Source organism: Benincasa hispida, chromosome 12, assembly GCF_027475165.1.
Source record: "Benincasa hispida cultivar pf3 chromosome 12, pf3_genome.v1.1, whole genome shotgun sequence".
NCBI classification, from domain to species: Eukaryota; Viridiplantae; Streptophyta; class Magnoliopsida; order Cucurbitales; family Cucurbitaceae; genus Benincasa; species Benincasa hispida.
The window spans coordinates 18453988-18470272 of NC_143489.1; the positions used below are offsets into that span (position 1 = coordinate 18453988).

The window sequence follows — 16285 nt, forward strand, 5'->3', positions numbered from 1 at the left end:
AATGGTTGCAAGCAAAAGAATCGGGGGCTCAAGAAGACATGCGCCGGTCAAATGCATTTGTGCATCAAGAGTCTGTATGAGTGGACATCATGTCTAGCAAAGCCAAGTGATTGGGAAGTAACTCGTAAGAATGGGTTACTATCCCGCGAGAATGCTCCCTTTATGTGGAGCCAGTGTGTCCCTTAAGTCCTTCCATATGCCTAAGTGGGATGGCTTTACAGTTGTTGTAGCCAGTGCGCATTGGAGATGACCAACGGTCTAGCAGTTCAAAGAAAAAGAATAAGTTGCATCAAGAGCAAGAGAAGCATCTTCGAAGCGTCACCACATGAGGTGGCCAGTGAGTTGGTTAAAAGGTATCGTTGATAAGACGAGGGTTGTGTTTTAACTTTTAGACTTTGAAATTGTGTGGGTAGGTGCCACAAAGAGACCATTCCTTGGTAGGCTTATGAGTCTCACCTAGAGAGGTGCACCATTACGTGTTGCTCAGAGAATATGTGTTGTGGTTGTTGAGTAGGCCAAACTTCTAGTGGGGTCAGATAAAACCCCGTTGCCGAGGCAAAAGTATGCCGAAGCGTTGCCATGGTTTATTTGGCGAGTCTCGGGCCAAGTCCTAAGGTTAGGCGCGATTAGGTCCCTAAAAGGGCGAGCCCACAACCATTGGCCTTTTTGTCGTGTATATATTGCGAGTCTCGAGGCCAAGTCCTAAAGTTGGGCGAGGTAGGTTCATTGGTGGGATAGCTCATAAGTAGTGTGCAGTTTCCATATTCGTTATGACGCACATCATTTTAGCTGGTCCATTATACAACCAACCCAAGTTCAAATTGTTATCGAGACGATGCCAAGTTCAAGTGGGGGAGAGTGTTGCTATCCAACGAGAATGAAAGTGGATTGCACACCAAGTTCTTCATCGAGCACGATGGCAGTTTAAGTGGGGGAGGATGACACGATCTAACTTTGAGATAGCAGATTGAGAACCCACTTGTGCAGATAGTAAAGTGATGACACGTGAGTGTTGACACATCTAGCAAAGATAGAGGGTCAAGAGAAGTGCCATGATGCGACCGAGGAGGATGGTGCACCATCCAACACCAACATAAGTGCGCAAACATGCCATGTTGAACTTTAAGCAGAAAGACAAGCAACCATGTGATCGATGGTGTCAGTGACAAGCTCAGTGGGGGTCAGATAGGGCCTGAGCTGTGACCTCGAAAAGTGGGGTTCCATCGCGAGTTTTGAATAGAAGCTCTAGAGTTAGATGCATATTGATAAGATATACAAACACATCGAATTTCATGTCAATCGGAGTTCAGATGGGCGTTCTACATTGGTGAGTGACCGTTCACTACATTTCATTTGCATGGGTAACAAAGAGTAAAATGTTCATAATGCACTATAGGGGGAGGCTTGGTGTCAACTCTCTACCACCCCATGGCCCTGTGGCCAAAGTGAGCTACCTCATAGCACATATGTGTGTCATGACATGGGCGAGTGCTACAAGACAAATGTCTTGGGTATTTTCCATCGAGAATGGGATCTCATGGATAGTGTCAGATGACACAAGTGTGTCGGCATTGCGTCCCTTCCCATGGGCCAGAGGTTCGATGTAGCACCTAATATGCCATTTTGATTTGACAAGGACTCGGAAAGGTCTAAGTCTCAATTATGCCTGGATGGATGGATATCTGAGAGGTTCTAGTTGGATTGTTGCCTATGGGTCGATTCATGATGGTTCTCGATAAGCATGTCCGAATAGGAGAGAGAAAGCTAATGACATCTCGACACTCAAGATGGAATCCTAAAGCATCGGTGGGACTTGATAGTTCTCGGCTAGTCCAATACTTGTTCAAGTTGTCTTGACAAACATTGTAATGTCTCGATAAAGCCCGGTAGGGACCGAAGTAGGCTAGTAGAGCCCGGTAAGCATTGTTATGTCCCAAAAAGCCCCGATAAGTGTTTGAATCTCCCTGTAAGCCCTAATAAAGGGTTAAAAGCCTGTTTTGGCCCAACAAAGGGTCAGAAATCATCTCGGTGAAGTTTGGAAGCAATGTAGAACTATGAGAGACGTGTTGCTGGGAACCCAAATGGCGAAGGGAGATGCAATGTTGCATTTTGATGACCTTAGCCTCATATATGGGCAAGGTCGAGCCTTAGGACTTGGCCTAGAGTAGAGGAAAGTTGGTTAGAGTCGCACATGAGGAAAAATACACGTACATGCGAAGTGTATGGCCGAATAAAGTTCAGTTGTGCATGAGTTCAATTCGGTTAAGGATGGAATAACCTCGCCTAAGGTCCGACAAAACTTCAAAGAATCAAGCAAAAAGTGAATTGGGACTTGAGCATCCTTTAAGGCTGACCATGATCACAGGTGAATCATGGTGCCGCACGATTGGAGAAGTACGACTGTGACACCCAGCCACACCTTCTAAATCAAGATTGGTGGTGATTCCATTTCCCTCATCTTGGGAACAAAGTCGGTCGTAAACCCCGTAGTGACATACAACACTATTAGATGAGTCAAAAATATCAATTTTAGTAACACCATCAAATTTTATAAGGAAAAAAAGAGGGAAAAGATGGAAAAGAAAAATGGAGGAAGAATAGAGAAGATTGAATCGAAATGGAATAGGAAAAAGGAGAGAAAAATGAAGAAGGATGATGGAAAAGAGAGAATAAGTTTGGAAAATGGAAAGATGGAGAAAGAAATGGAAAAATGGGTTGTGAAAAGGAAAGTTAATTAAGAGAGAAGAAATGAAAAATCATGATGGAAAAATATTAAAAAAAATACACTTCAATGATGGAAAGAGAGATGACATGGATTTTGAAAAAGGAGAGAAATTGATTTTTTTTTTTTTATTAATATTAATGGTTTCACTTGAATCAAGATGTAATGCTGGAAAAGTGAGAGAAAATGAATTTTTTAGTATTTATTTTATTAATTGATAATATGATTTCATGTCAATCTATGTGTTGATTAGGTAAATGATAATCTTTTCCTTATTGGGCACATTAATATTAATCATTGGTGAGAATTTCAACAAAATCGGTTGATTTAGTGGAAATGGCACTATTAGAAAAAAAAACACATTTCTTGACATTTGCAATTTTAAATACTTGACATCTTTATGAAAAAAAAAAAAGTCAAGTAATAAGTGATTTTTAAAGAAAAATGTCAAGAATTTTTTTTTTTTTTTTAAAAAAAACGCGGAGGTTGTGTGCTTTTTCAAAAATTTTATCCGCTGCAAACTACTTGACATTTTAAAAATGTCAAGTTTAATATATATTTTATTGTCATGTTTTAAATGTCAAGAATATTAAGTAAAGGGAAATTACTTTCTTGTTTTTTTTAAGTCTACAAATTTTCCCGAATCCTTGGAACCTTCACGCGAACCCCTACAGAGAAATTATTTTGAGAGCATTATTCTTCTTCCCTTTCCTTCTTCTTCTTCCTCCTTTTCTTCTTCTCCTCATTTTCCTCAGATTTTAGGGTTATGATTTCTGATTCCTTGCAATGAAGCTTCTTCTTTTTCCATCCTCTATTTTTTTCCTTTTGGAATTAAAGTCTTGTGACTTCCTCTACTTCTGTCAAGAAGAACTTCTTGACTCCAAGCCTTGTTTCCAAGCTTGAAGATGTTATTCGTAGGAGGAAGGGCGTTTGCAAAGAATCTAAAGATGCTAAATCCTACATGGAAGTTTAGGGGAAGCCTACGGAGAATTCTAATAAGGGTCAAAATTCCACCTAGAAGCCATAACTATGGACAAAAACAAAGAAGCCAATGTAGGTGCCTAAGGAACAGGTGGTTGGGAGAAGCCACATCCAGTAGAATACAGAGTAGTCTTAGGACGATAGCAATAGTGGAGGAGGACGAGCTTGGAGTGAATCCAGTTCTGCCGAAGATGGGAAATCTTTATTTAGTTAAGATCGCTGATTGAATGATAATATCTCAACTTACACTCCATAGACAATGCAAAGGGAGTTTGGCTGTTAAGAAGATTGTTTCTTCTAAGAACATTTATGAACTATTGTACTTCTTTGTTAATTTCTTTATAATATATTGAATATTCTGGGTGATGAAAAAAAAAAAAAAAAACTCTAAAAGCCTACACTTATCTTCGTTTTAAAACATCTTTTAGCTTTCTTTTCCTCCTTCCATTGTATTACTATAGGAGAAACTACTATACCTGTGAGAGATGTTTATTTCTAAAATGACATGTCTCTAAGCAATGACGATTTATTCTTTATTTTCTATGACGAAGAAAAAGAAGGTAAAACTCTTTATAACTCTAAATTCCTCTTTATCTTATATAGAAACAATCTATTAAAAATATGCTTTGAAGCTTGTTCAAACCATTCTGTTCACTTGTTCCCCTGTTGTAGGCCCTCATCACTACAACTGCAAGTCCTTAAGATAAGGCTTTTGAAGTTTCTAGTTTTATTGGTGAATCTTATGAAAATAAATATTTCATTATCAAACTAAATTTTTTTAGTGCTGCTTAGCAAAAGAAAACCCTGATTCTGATTGTTAAAGTTGTTTTTAATCTTAACAGGACAAAATCGAACTACTCAGCAAAAAGAAACTATTTCACCAGAACGTGGACTATCTTTTTGGCGTCTTTCTGATATATGTTCTCCCATGAAAATACTGGAGTACACCAATTGGGTTCATGGTAGGTACTCTTGACAATTAGATATATAAACCTTGAATTCTCTGAATGATGATGAGATTCATGTCGATTGTCTTCTGCTACTAATATTTCAGGTATCCACTTGTTTTAATAGCAATGTACAATGTCTGGATCTGATAGGTAGATATGTATCTCTCATCAACTGGCTTAAGGTGGTGTCGAGTAAGGGCCTGTTGATCGCGATGCTGATATTTCAGGTATTCACTTGTTTTAATAACAATGCAAAATTTGAGGATTGGAAGCATTAGTTTTGAAAATTTAGGGACGAAATAGAAACTAAGTTCAAATTCTAGAGACCAAAAATGTATTTACTCATTTTTCTTATCTATGTCATCAGTTTATTTTCAATTTTTTTTTCTTGTCATGCCCTTTTGTGGCGGATGGTAAATTTTCTTTAAATAAGAACAAAATCATAAGATGATTTTAATTTAGTAATTGAACTAATGATGAATAAAATTATATAGAAGTTTAAGTCACATTCTTGCTTCTGAGTAATCAAATTATGGAGTTTGGACCAGACACTTCCTCCACTTCTAATTTTTTTGTTTTGTTACATACTTTCCACCAATTTCTTTCTCCATTTTTAAACATCTTATTGCATACATTATATTATAAACACGTTTCTTTAGTCATTAATATTGAAGTATTGATAAAGAATATGTTTGGATTCACTTTCTAAATGCTCAAAAATATTGAAATATTTTTAGTTTTTGACTTGAAATGAGGACTCCAAGATTTCGTACCTTTTTAAGAAATATAGAGAATATCTTTGCTTGAACCCTCACATGAAAGTAAATTATAGAGAATGTCCTATGTTCACTTCGTTGATGAAAAATCTTTAAATATGTATGTTAGCAGTAGGATGATAATTGATGTCAAGTCAGTGTTTTTCCTTATATTCATACTTTATTCCAGGAATTTGAGAGCCAATAGAGAATAAAATCCTAATGATCAAATGCCTTACATTCAACGAATTGTTTTTGGTAGACGAGCTCAACGTATATGGTCATGACCATTCAGCAAAAGATGAAAGTAAAAGTAAGTACTTCTATCTTGCATAAGAGTTCTAATTAAAATGGTAATATTACTCCATTATTATTTATTGGTTTTTTTTACTATAGTATCCTTTACAAGTTGGGAACACTAACGTAGTTACTATATCATGTGTTTATATGGAGATGATGATTGCAAAGATGGTTTTAATAGTTGTTATGGAGAGAATGGTAGAGTTCTATTAATATGGGGTAGATGAGTAGTTTTGATAGAAGTTTTAAAAATGTAGTTTTTGAAATTGGACTGACGGTTGGAATTATGTTCTTTATATTCTTTCTGGAAATGTTTATATGGGTCTGTCCATATTCTTCTCATTAACTTAAAAAATCCTTTATGGAGTTGTAAAGTTTTATAATGCCACTGTTGAACAATGTGATCTTTTATCGAAGTTATTGGAGGAAATTTTGGTTCATAAGATTCAAAATGTGTTCGATTGTTTATTTGGTTTGATGAATATTTGTCAATATAACATACATAATTGTTAGATCAAAATACAGGAACAATTTATAAGTAAAAACATCCATACTAATCTTTTAAGAAAAAATCACCAACATACTTGACAGGTTAAACGTATTAAGATATAGATATATTTGATAAGTGAAAACTGTCGAGAAGTTTTGTACTTGACACTGTATTCTTGTCAAGAACACCTATATTCTTGACATTTTTTAAGGATCAAATAAAGTATATCTTAACATTTTTCACATATACAATGAAACTATTCTTGACATTTTTTATTTGTGAAGAACGTCATTTTGACGTTTTTTAAATGTTTGACGTTGTTTCCTAGTTGAGAACATTCACATTCTTGACACTGGATTTCTTGACATTTTTTAAAACGTCAAGAAAAGTGACACTTGACATTTAGAAAACATCAAAAAAACAATATTTTTGTAGTATCGTGGGTTTTTAGACCATTCGACCGGCTTATCTTTGGTTTTTAGGTTTGAAAGAACCGCCGCCGATCGGAAAACCTAGAAAACCAACCGAATGACGACGATTCGACCAGTTTTCGAGTATTTTTTTTTTGGTTGGTTTGCACACCCCTACTACTCATACTGGACACAATAAGTTTAATATAGATGATGAACTAAAATTGCATTGTGTTTTCGTTGTTTTTTGTGGCTTCCATATTGATTTTTCTATGTTAAATGTGATATGGCACCGAAATAGTAAATCACGTAAACTAAAAACAAACAAATTTGTTTCTACCAATAAATCATAAATTAGTTATTTTCTTTGCTAAATAAAAAGAAAGTATACTCTAGGATAATTTCGTCTAGATCTAATTTAGAGACTTCAATCGAAAAACAAGTTTAGTCACATTTATAATATCTTATACATTTAGGCATTGTCCAAGGCATTTTAAGTAAAAGAAAGCAACTTTGTGTCATATTGAACAAACAAATTATTATCGTCTTCATAAAGAAATAATTTGACATTTTCTATAATAAAAAATAGAACAGAGAAATTAGCACAAGCATGTATTTATGTAAATAATAAACTTTTTATTATTAATGTTACTCAATGACGATAATCATTTCAAATCCTCCTTTTAGGAACAAGTTTAAGAGGCTTTTCCTTTTTCAATGTTACACCAAGCCTTCCATTAAAATCAATCTTTGATAAATCCTCATCATTAGGAAGTGACCATTCAAAGTTGTAAATTAAAGTGGCTAATATTAAAGGCACTTGCACAATTGCCATTGGAAGACCAGGGCAAATTCTTCTTCCTCCTCCAAATGGCAAATACCTATGATCATAACCTTTAAAATCTACATTATCAGAACCAACACCAAATCTTTCTGGATTGAATGATTGAGAATCTTCCCAAATTGAAGGGTCTCTCCCAATTCCCCAAACATTGACAAAAATCATAGTGTCTTTTGGGATTGAGTATCCCATAACTTCACAATCCTTTGTAGCTAAACGTGGAAGAAGAAATGGGGCAGGTGGGTGAAGTCTGAGAGTTTCTTTCACACATTTCCATAGATAAGGAAGCTTAAAAATAGGGCTTTCCTTTGTTACCTTCTTTATTTCTTCTTGTACTTTGTTTAGTATGTCTTGGTTCTTCAATAACTCTGTCATTGCCCATTCTACTGTTGTCGTAGTTGTATCTGTGCCTGCAGATAATAATTCCTGTAATAATAATAGATTTATTACAAATCTATTTGTCTCAAATTTGAGCTTCAAATTAACTGTCTTTGGATTTGTTGAGAATTCCATGTCAAAAAAATTAAGAGAGCTTGCAACTGTTATGACATGCCCCACAAGTTAGAGACTTCGAGCTTCAAATATAGGTATACTTCGGGCTTCAAATATAGGTAGGTATACTTGGTAATAACAGGAGTAATAACTCAAATATGTTATAAAGATTGTGAGGTCTCTCGTCTTTTCAACATGGAAATCCTCAACATGAAACCATAAAGTCCAATGGGTTTTTTGTACAGATGAGCCAATTTACATTGCGCTAATGTCGAATGACCTGAATTTTTTAAAACAATAAATACTAATATTTTTCTTGTATCACATACCACTTAGGTTGCACTCACTAATTTCTCTGTCCCTTTTGCTCAAGTTCTTTCCTCAAATCCTCTCACGCTCTTGTTTTTCTTTCTTGTTTTCAAACATTGGGGCAGAGAAAATCATCAGGCTCTTGTTTTTTCTTCTCGCAAACGATCGACATTCTTTTCTTTCTCATTCCACCATGACAAAACAAGCTATGACTGACCTGGTCCCCTTTGAAGTCAAGACCTTTTTTCTTCCTGTGTTTTTCAACTTTTTAATTGTGTTCCTTCCTCAAATCCGTGTGCTTATAACAAATAAGCATGAGATTTGTCAAAGTGGGTGATGAACTATTAGTCGGTGGCTTGAAGCAATAGTATGAGCGTTCCTTGAAGTGGATGATGAATGGTCAAACAATGGTGACAAGTGTGAGTGAGGGAGGGAAGGAAGAAGGCAGCATAATTGTGAGGGCTAAGAGGGAAATGTTGTGGATGTCTAGCTCACTTATTGCACAAGCAAGACTTTATTCTAAACTTGTATTTTGTGAGCTTAATTGGGGCTAATTTTTTGGGTTGGCTCATCTTGAAGTCCTAGATTTTCTTTTATGTTATATGAGGATGACCTAAGGGAAAAAAGAGTGAAAAGAGGCAGAAAATCGGAAAGAAAAACAGCAGTTCGATTTTTCAACAATAACATTCACAAAGTTATCAAAATATATATTTTAAACCGTTGGATCGTGTTGAAATTTAGTCCACCTATTCGAGACACATAGAGTCTTGTTTTAAACGGTTGGATCATTGTTGGAAGCTCGGGTTTGTCCGTAATTGCTGTCAAACAGAATAAAAAAACTGGGTGATTTTTAGTCTTTTTTATCACTTAAGTGTTCATCTTTTATATATGAAAGTATTGGTGGGTTGTAAACCTTTGTATGCTGATCGAGGTTCTTTTTCCCAAAATTTTATCATAACAAGAGAGATTGACAAGGGTGGGCTCCTCACAAGTCTCGTGGTTTTTACTCTTCACATCGAAGGGGTTTTTCACAGATAATTCGTGTGTGCTTTTTGCTTTTAGTCTTCCAGAATTTTGTGATTTATTGCTGACCATTTTTGGTTGATTGTTTGGTGATTATTTTTTTAAAAAATTTATTTGTGGTATTTTGGAGAACAATTATTTGGTTGATTATTTTGGAGAAGATCCTAGTGGATTGTTGTTATATTCTTTGGGTCCTATCACGTTGTATCAGAGTGAGTTTTAATTTAATCATTGTTATGGAGTCTACTAGTAATAAGGGAGGTAGTTCAATAATAAAGTTGACACTAATCAATTATTCCATCTGGAGACCGATGATGAAGGATTTGTTATTTGTTTGATCCCATTAAAACAACCACAAAAGCATATGACACAATTTCTAAACCTGCAAAACCAGATAAAATGGAAGAAAAAGATTGAGGAAAGTTAAAGAGAAAAACTTTAGCAACTATTAGGCAGTGGGTTGATATTAGCATTTTAAACCATGTATCTAAAGAGTTTGACCCATATGAGTTCTGGAAAAAATTGGAAGGTCTTTATGAAAGGCAGACCATAAATAACAAAGCTTCTTTAATTAAACAACTTGTTAATTTGAAATTGAAGGGTGAGAAATCTGTTCTGAGCATTTGTGTGACTTTCAGAATATTATTAGTAAGCTGACTACTATGAAGATTGATTTTGATGATGAATTACATGTTTTGTTCTTGTTGAGTTCTTTACCAGACAGTTCGAAAACCTTGGTTGTGATTATTAGTATCTCTACTCTAGAAGGTGTTTTGTCTTTGGATGTTATCAAACAAAGCATGTTTAATGAAGAGATAAGAAGAAAGAAGATGGGAGTTGATAATTCACAACTCTTGTTGTTGATGATCGTGGAAGAAACATGAGTAAGAGGCCTAAATACCGTTGTAACTCAAAAGGGAGGCCAAAGTCTAGAGACAAAGAGACTAGGATATGTCATTACTGTAACAAGTCTAGCTGTATAAAAAAGTTTTGTTATCGTTGGAAGAAAGAACAAAGTAAGAAGTACGTCTCACAAAAAGAGAAAAATGATAAAAATACTACAACAATTATTTCTCGGAGTGATAATGTTATCACCTTGATTTGTGCAACCAGTGAGTGTCATCATGTAGAGAATTCAAACACAGAATGGTGGTAGATTTAGGTGCTTCATACTATTATGTTCCCAAAAGAAAGTATTTCATGAATTATGAAACTTGTGATTTTGGTAGTGTGAAGATGGGAAACGAATGCTCGGCTAGCATAGTTGGGTTAAGTGATATTCATGTGAAGACAAGTGTTGGGTACACGCTTACATTAAAAATTGTGCATTATATTCCTAATTTACGCCTTAACTTGTTGTCTACAAATGCTCTTAATCAAGAAGGATTTCGACATACCTTTTGTTATAGTAAATGAAAATTTTCTAAGGATTCAATAATAGTTGCTCGAGGTGAGTTATGTTGCTCTTTGTATAAAACAAACTTGAGCATATGTTCTTTTGAGTTGAATGCAATAGAAGAAAAAAATTCTCCAAATTTATGGCACTAAAGGCTAGGGCATATGAGCGATAAGAGGATTAAACTGTTGCCAGGTAAATCTCTTATTCCTATTCATAAAACAGTTTCTCTTGACCCTTATGATCATTGTTTAGCAAGTAAGCAACATAAAATTTCATTTTTTGGGAAATTCGCTAGATGGTAGGGAAAATTGGAGTTTACATTGTGATATTTGTGGGCCTATTGAGGTGGAGTCACTTAGTGGTAATAAATATTTTGTCACTTTTATTGATGATTCTACTCGAAGGACTTGGATGTATATGTTGAAGATAAAAAGCCAAGTGTTCGAGATTTTTAGGAAGTTTCATGTCATGGTAGAAAGGGAGACCAAAAGAAAATTAAAATGTCTTTGATCTGACAATGGTGGTGAGTATACTTTGAATGAGTTCAAGTATTATTGTTCACAACATCACATTAGACATGAGAAGACAGAGCATGACACACCACAACACAATGGAGTTAATGAGAGGATGAACAAAACCATTATGGAAAAGGTGAGGAGTATGCTTAGAATATCTGATCTTCCTAAGACATTTTGGGGTGAAGCAGTGCTATGTGTCATGTATTTGATTAATCGATCTTCATCAATTCCTCTTGTTCTAGAAATTCTAGAGAGAGCATGAAAGGGACACAATCCCACTTATTTGCATCTTAAAGTCTTTGCCAACAAGACATACATGCATGTGCCTAAGGAACAGAGATCAAAGCTTGATTCGAAGACCAATCCATGTGTTTTTGTTGAATATGGGGATGAAGAGTATGGTTATAGGCTCTATGATCCAGAAAAGAAAAAGGTAGAGAGAAGCAGAGATGTAGTATTCTTTGAGCATGAGAAAGATGTGACATAATCTAATGGTAATATACCAGATCATGTTGATGGTAATATACAAGGTACACTTTTACTTCAAAGTTTTGTTTTGATACTACTAATGATTTTACTTCTACTTCTTCTGTTGTTCAGCCAACAAATGAGAATGTTGATGATGTACATGATGATGTTGGTGTGACACAATCTAATGGTAATATACCAGATCATGTTGATGATGATTATCTTGATAAGTCTTTATCTGAAGAAGAAATTGATGAGGAAAATGCATATGAGGAAGCGATTCAAGGAGAAGTTCGAGTAGAGGGAGCAACTTATTCCCTAAGTGGAGGATACTCGAGCTCAAAAGTCCACCAGAGTGCGTAAACCTTCAACAAGGTATCCAAGCTCAGAGTTCCTTCTAGTTAGTGAAGATGGAGAGTTAGAGAACTATCAAGAGGTTTTGTCTCGTGATGAAAAAGACCAGTGGCTTGATGCAATGAAGGGGAGATAAATTCCATGTAAAAGAATAGAACCTATGAGCTAGTGAAACCTCCAAAGGGCAAGAAAATATTGAAAAACATATGGATTTTCAAGTATAAGAAGAATGGTGAGAAGATAGTGAGGTATAAAGCCAAATTAGTAGTTAAATGATGCAACCAGAAAAAAGGCATTGACTTTGATAAGATCTTCTCTCCAATAGTCAAAATTACATCTATCAGAATAGTGATGGGATTAGCAGCAAGTCTTGATCTTGAGATAGAGTAACTTGATGTAAAAATCACTTTTACATGGCGACTTGCATGAAGAGATCTACATTGAGCAACCAAAAGGATTTGAAGAAAAAGGGAAAGATAAACTTGTTTGTAAGTTGAAGAAAAGTATTTATGGGCTTAGACAGGCACCAAGATAGTGGTACAAGAAATTTGATTCGTTTATGATAAGCAATAATTACAAAAGAACTACAGCTGATTCTTGTGTTTATTTTAGAAAGTTCCCTACAAGAAACTTCATCATTCTTCGTTTATATGTAGATGATATGTTGATAGTTGGACAAGATATAGATATGATTCAAAATTTGAAGAAAGACTTGTCCAAATTATTTGACACGAAAGATTTTGGTCCTGCAAAGAAAATCTTAGGTGTGGAGATTGCTCGCGATAGGAAAGCTATAAAATTGTGGTTATCCCAGGAGAAGTATATTGAACGGGTGCTAAAAAGGTTCAATATGAAGCATGCTAAGCCTATTAGTACACCGCTAGCAACTCACTTTAAGTTAAGTAACAAAACTTGCCCTATAATAGAGAAAGAGAAAGAAGTTATGTCATCCATTCCTCACTCTTCTATTGTTGGTTCTTTGATGTATGCTATGGTTTGTACGAGACCTGATATTATACATGTAGTCAGTCTAGTGAGTCATTTTCTATCCAACTCAAGTAATGCTCACTTGGAAGCAATGAAGTTGATTTTTAGATACTTGCGGGGCACCTCTAAATTGAGTTTATGTTATGGAGGTGGCGACCTATGCTTGAAGGCTATACTGATGTAGACATGGCAGGTGATCTTGATAACAGAAAATTTACCTCAGGTTATGTGTTTACATTTTCCGAGGGAGCTATCTCATGGCAATCCAAGCTACAAAAATGCGTAGCATTTTCCACAACTAAGGCAGAGTACATTGCAGTAATGGAAGCAAGCAAAGAGATGTTATGGCTTAAAAGGATTCTTCAAAAGTTGGGTTTGAAGTAAGGTGAGTATCTAATATTGTGTGACAAGCAGAGTGCTATGGATTTGAGCAAGAATCCAATGTATCATGCTCGTACTAAATACATTGACATTAGATATCATTGGTTACGAGATGTTATTGAAGAGAAGAGATTGAATTTGAAAAAAGTCTATACTAACAAGAATAGTGCATATATGTTAACTAACGTAGTTCCCAAACGCAAGATTGAGTTTTGTAGTAAGCTTGTCGGGATGAGGTTCAAGTGATCATGGATGTGATTGAGTCTTCCCCATGTTGGACTAGAGAGGGAGATTCTTGCGGGTGTCTAGCCCACTTATTGAACAAGCAAGACTTTATTTAAAATTCGTGTTTTGTGAGCTCAATTGGGGCTAATTTTTTTGGTTGGCTCATCTTGAAAGTTATTTATTTTCTTTTATGTGATATGAGGATGACCTAAGGGAAAAGAGAGTGAAAAAGAGGTATGAACATGAAGAGAAAGACAATAATTCGATTTTTCAACGACATCTTTTACAAAATTGTTGATTTTTAGAGTTTGAACCGTTGAAGCGTACTAAAATCTGGTCAACCTGTTCGGGACACATAATGTCCCGTTTTGAACGGTTGGATCGTTGTTTGGAGCTCTGATTTGTCCATAATTGTTATTAGACATAATCTAGAAAACTGGATGATTTTCATTCTTTTTTATCTCTCAAATGTTCATCTTTTATGTATGAAAGTATTGGTGGATTGTAAACCTTTGTATGATTAATATGGGTTCTTTTTTCCAAAATTTTATCATAAATAAGAGAAGTTGACAATGTTGGACTCCTCACAAGTCCTGTGGTTTTTACTATTCACATCGAATGGGTTTTCTACGTATAATTCGTGTGTGCTCTTTGCTTTTAGTCTTCCAAAATTTTATGGTTTATTACTGCTTATTGTTGATTGTTTGCTTGATGATTATTTTGTGATTTATTTGTGGTGTTTGCTTGATGATTATTTTGTGATTTATTTGTGGTGTTTTGGAGAACAATTATCTGGTTCATTGTTTTGGAGGAAATCCTAATGGATTGTTGTTATATTGTTTGGATACTATCAAGAAAGTGGCGAGTGCAATTTAAGTTGTATGTGACGTGACATAGCAAAAGGTTAGTATTCATTGTTTTCAAAATTCAGGTCATTCCACATCATTGGAACATAAATTGGGTCATCCATACAAAAAATCCAAATATAACAGATATTCCGTCAAAAACAATTAAAGAATAGTGAATCTAAAGAAATATTATTTTGAGAGACATGTTAAGATCTATGTTGAAAAAATGACCAAACTCACAAACTAATAATTTTTTAAGTACTAGAAAAGGTATTTGAAAGCGGTTAAAAGGGTGTATTTATACTTACAACAATCAAGGTGTTAATTTCTTGATCAGTGAATCCACTTTGAATCAAGACGTCCAAGAAGTCACTTGAAGATGAACCCTGTTGACCATGGATTTCTCTTCTTTCTTTAATAAGAATTCCCCACAAAGAATCAACTTGATTCTTATAAATGGCAGCTTTCTTTCTAAGACCTTGAAGATCAAAGCTTCTCAACAAAGGGTAGAAATCAGCTAAATTTGGGGTCAAGCCCAAATCCATCAGATTCTTGAAAGGCCCTTTAATCCCATTAAATCCATCACCAACAAAACCAAGCAAATCCCTTGAGAAAATCAAGTTAGAAAGTGTATTAAAAACAGAGGTAAAGACCAAATCTTTAATCTCCACAACAGATCCCTGTTTTGAGTCCAGAAATTCCACCAAGTCCTTCATTTTCTGCTCTCTCAAACAAGCTTGTGATTCGATTGCTTTGGCTGTAAACATATTGGCTTTGCAAATGGACCTCAAATTCTTCCAACGATGGCCACATTCAGGGGAGAAAACAAGAGAGCAGTGATCGTTGAGAGCTCTATCAGGGGTCATTTGAAGGATGTATCGAGCGGAGAGAAGGCTGTCTTGCGTCTTGAGAATTGCAGTGGCAGCGGCCGGAGAAGAAGCAACAACAAGGTGCTGAGCTCCAAGCTTGAGGGAGATTAGAGGACCATAGATATTGGCAAATTGAGTCATGGAAATGTGAGCATTTTGGCCAATTTGTAGGAGGTTTCCTAAGATTGGCCATGGCTTTGGACCTGGAGGAAGTGGGAGTTGTTTTGGAGATCGAGATTTGACGTGTTTAAGAAAAATGAAAATTGGAGGTAGAAGAAGAACAAGAGAAGGAAGAAGAAAGGTAAATGAAGGAATCACCATCTTTGGCTTAGAATTAATATGGAAGTTTCAGACCAATCTCTTATTGAAAAAGAAAAAATTTTGTGTTTGGATCAAGAAAATTTCTAGTATTTTTATAGCACATACTTTAGAATAAGCTATGATGTGTTAAGTAATTAATGGGAGTAGTAGACTTTTCTTTGTAGTAGATAGTACTCGAAAATCCTCTCTTTCGATGGCATCTCTGTACGGTCTAGACATTTATTGAACAAAATTTTGCCACGTCAAGATTCTTTTAAAGGATTGTTTATATTTTTTTACTGCAAGCTGGACTACATTATTGTTCGTAGAGAAAATTTAATAAAAATGTTCATAGGAATATTGAAAAAAAAAATAATTTTTGAATGTTACGGAATAGATTATTTTGTTACTCTAAAAAAATTTAATAAAAATGTTCAAGAAAAGACAAAGGTATGCACGAATGAAGGTAGCATCGCAACGCTAACAGTCTTTTATGAAAATTTTGCAATTTCGGAAATATCTTCTCTATAAATTCTAAGGTTTTTGGCTGGCTCCACATCGAAGTTTGGAGTCTTTGAGAACTAAAAGAAAGAGTTTAGAGTAGAGTATGGAGTCTTCTTGATACCAAAGTGATTGAAGATCATTAGATGATCAAATCCATCT

General features: G+C 35.2%; 1 protein-coding gene across 1 annotated transcript; it reads right to left on the reverse strand.

Annotated features, from left to right (window-relative positions):
• Positions 1-7221: 7221 nt before the first annotated feature.
• On the reverse strand, positions 7222-15848 carry LOC120092663 ((S)-N-methylcoclaurine 3'-hydroxylase-like protein). The gene is given in 3 exon segments (XM_039050809.2): positions 7222-7485; positions 7488-7875; positions 14762-15848. Coding segments are annotated over 3 exon segments (1365 nt in total). The 5' UTR covers positions 15644-15848; the 3' UTR covers positions 7222-7390.
• Between the last annotated feature and the right edge of the window lie 437 nt (positions 15849-16285).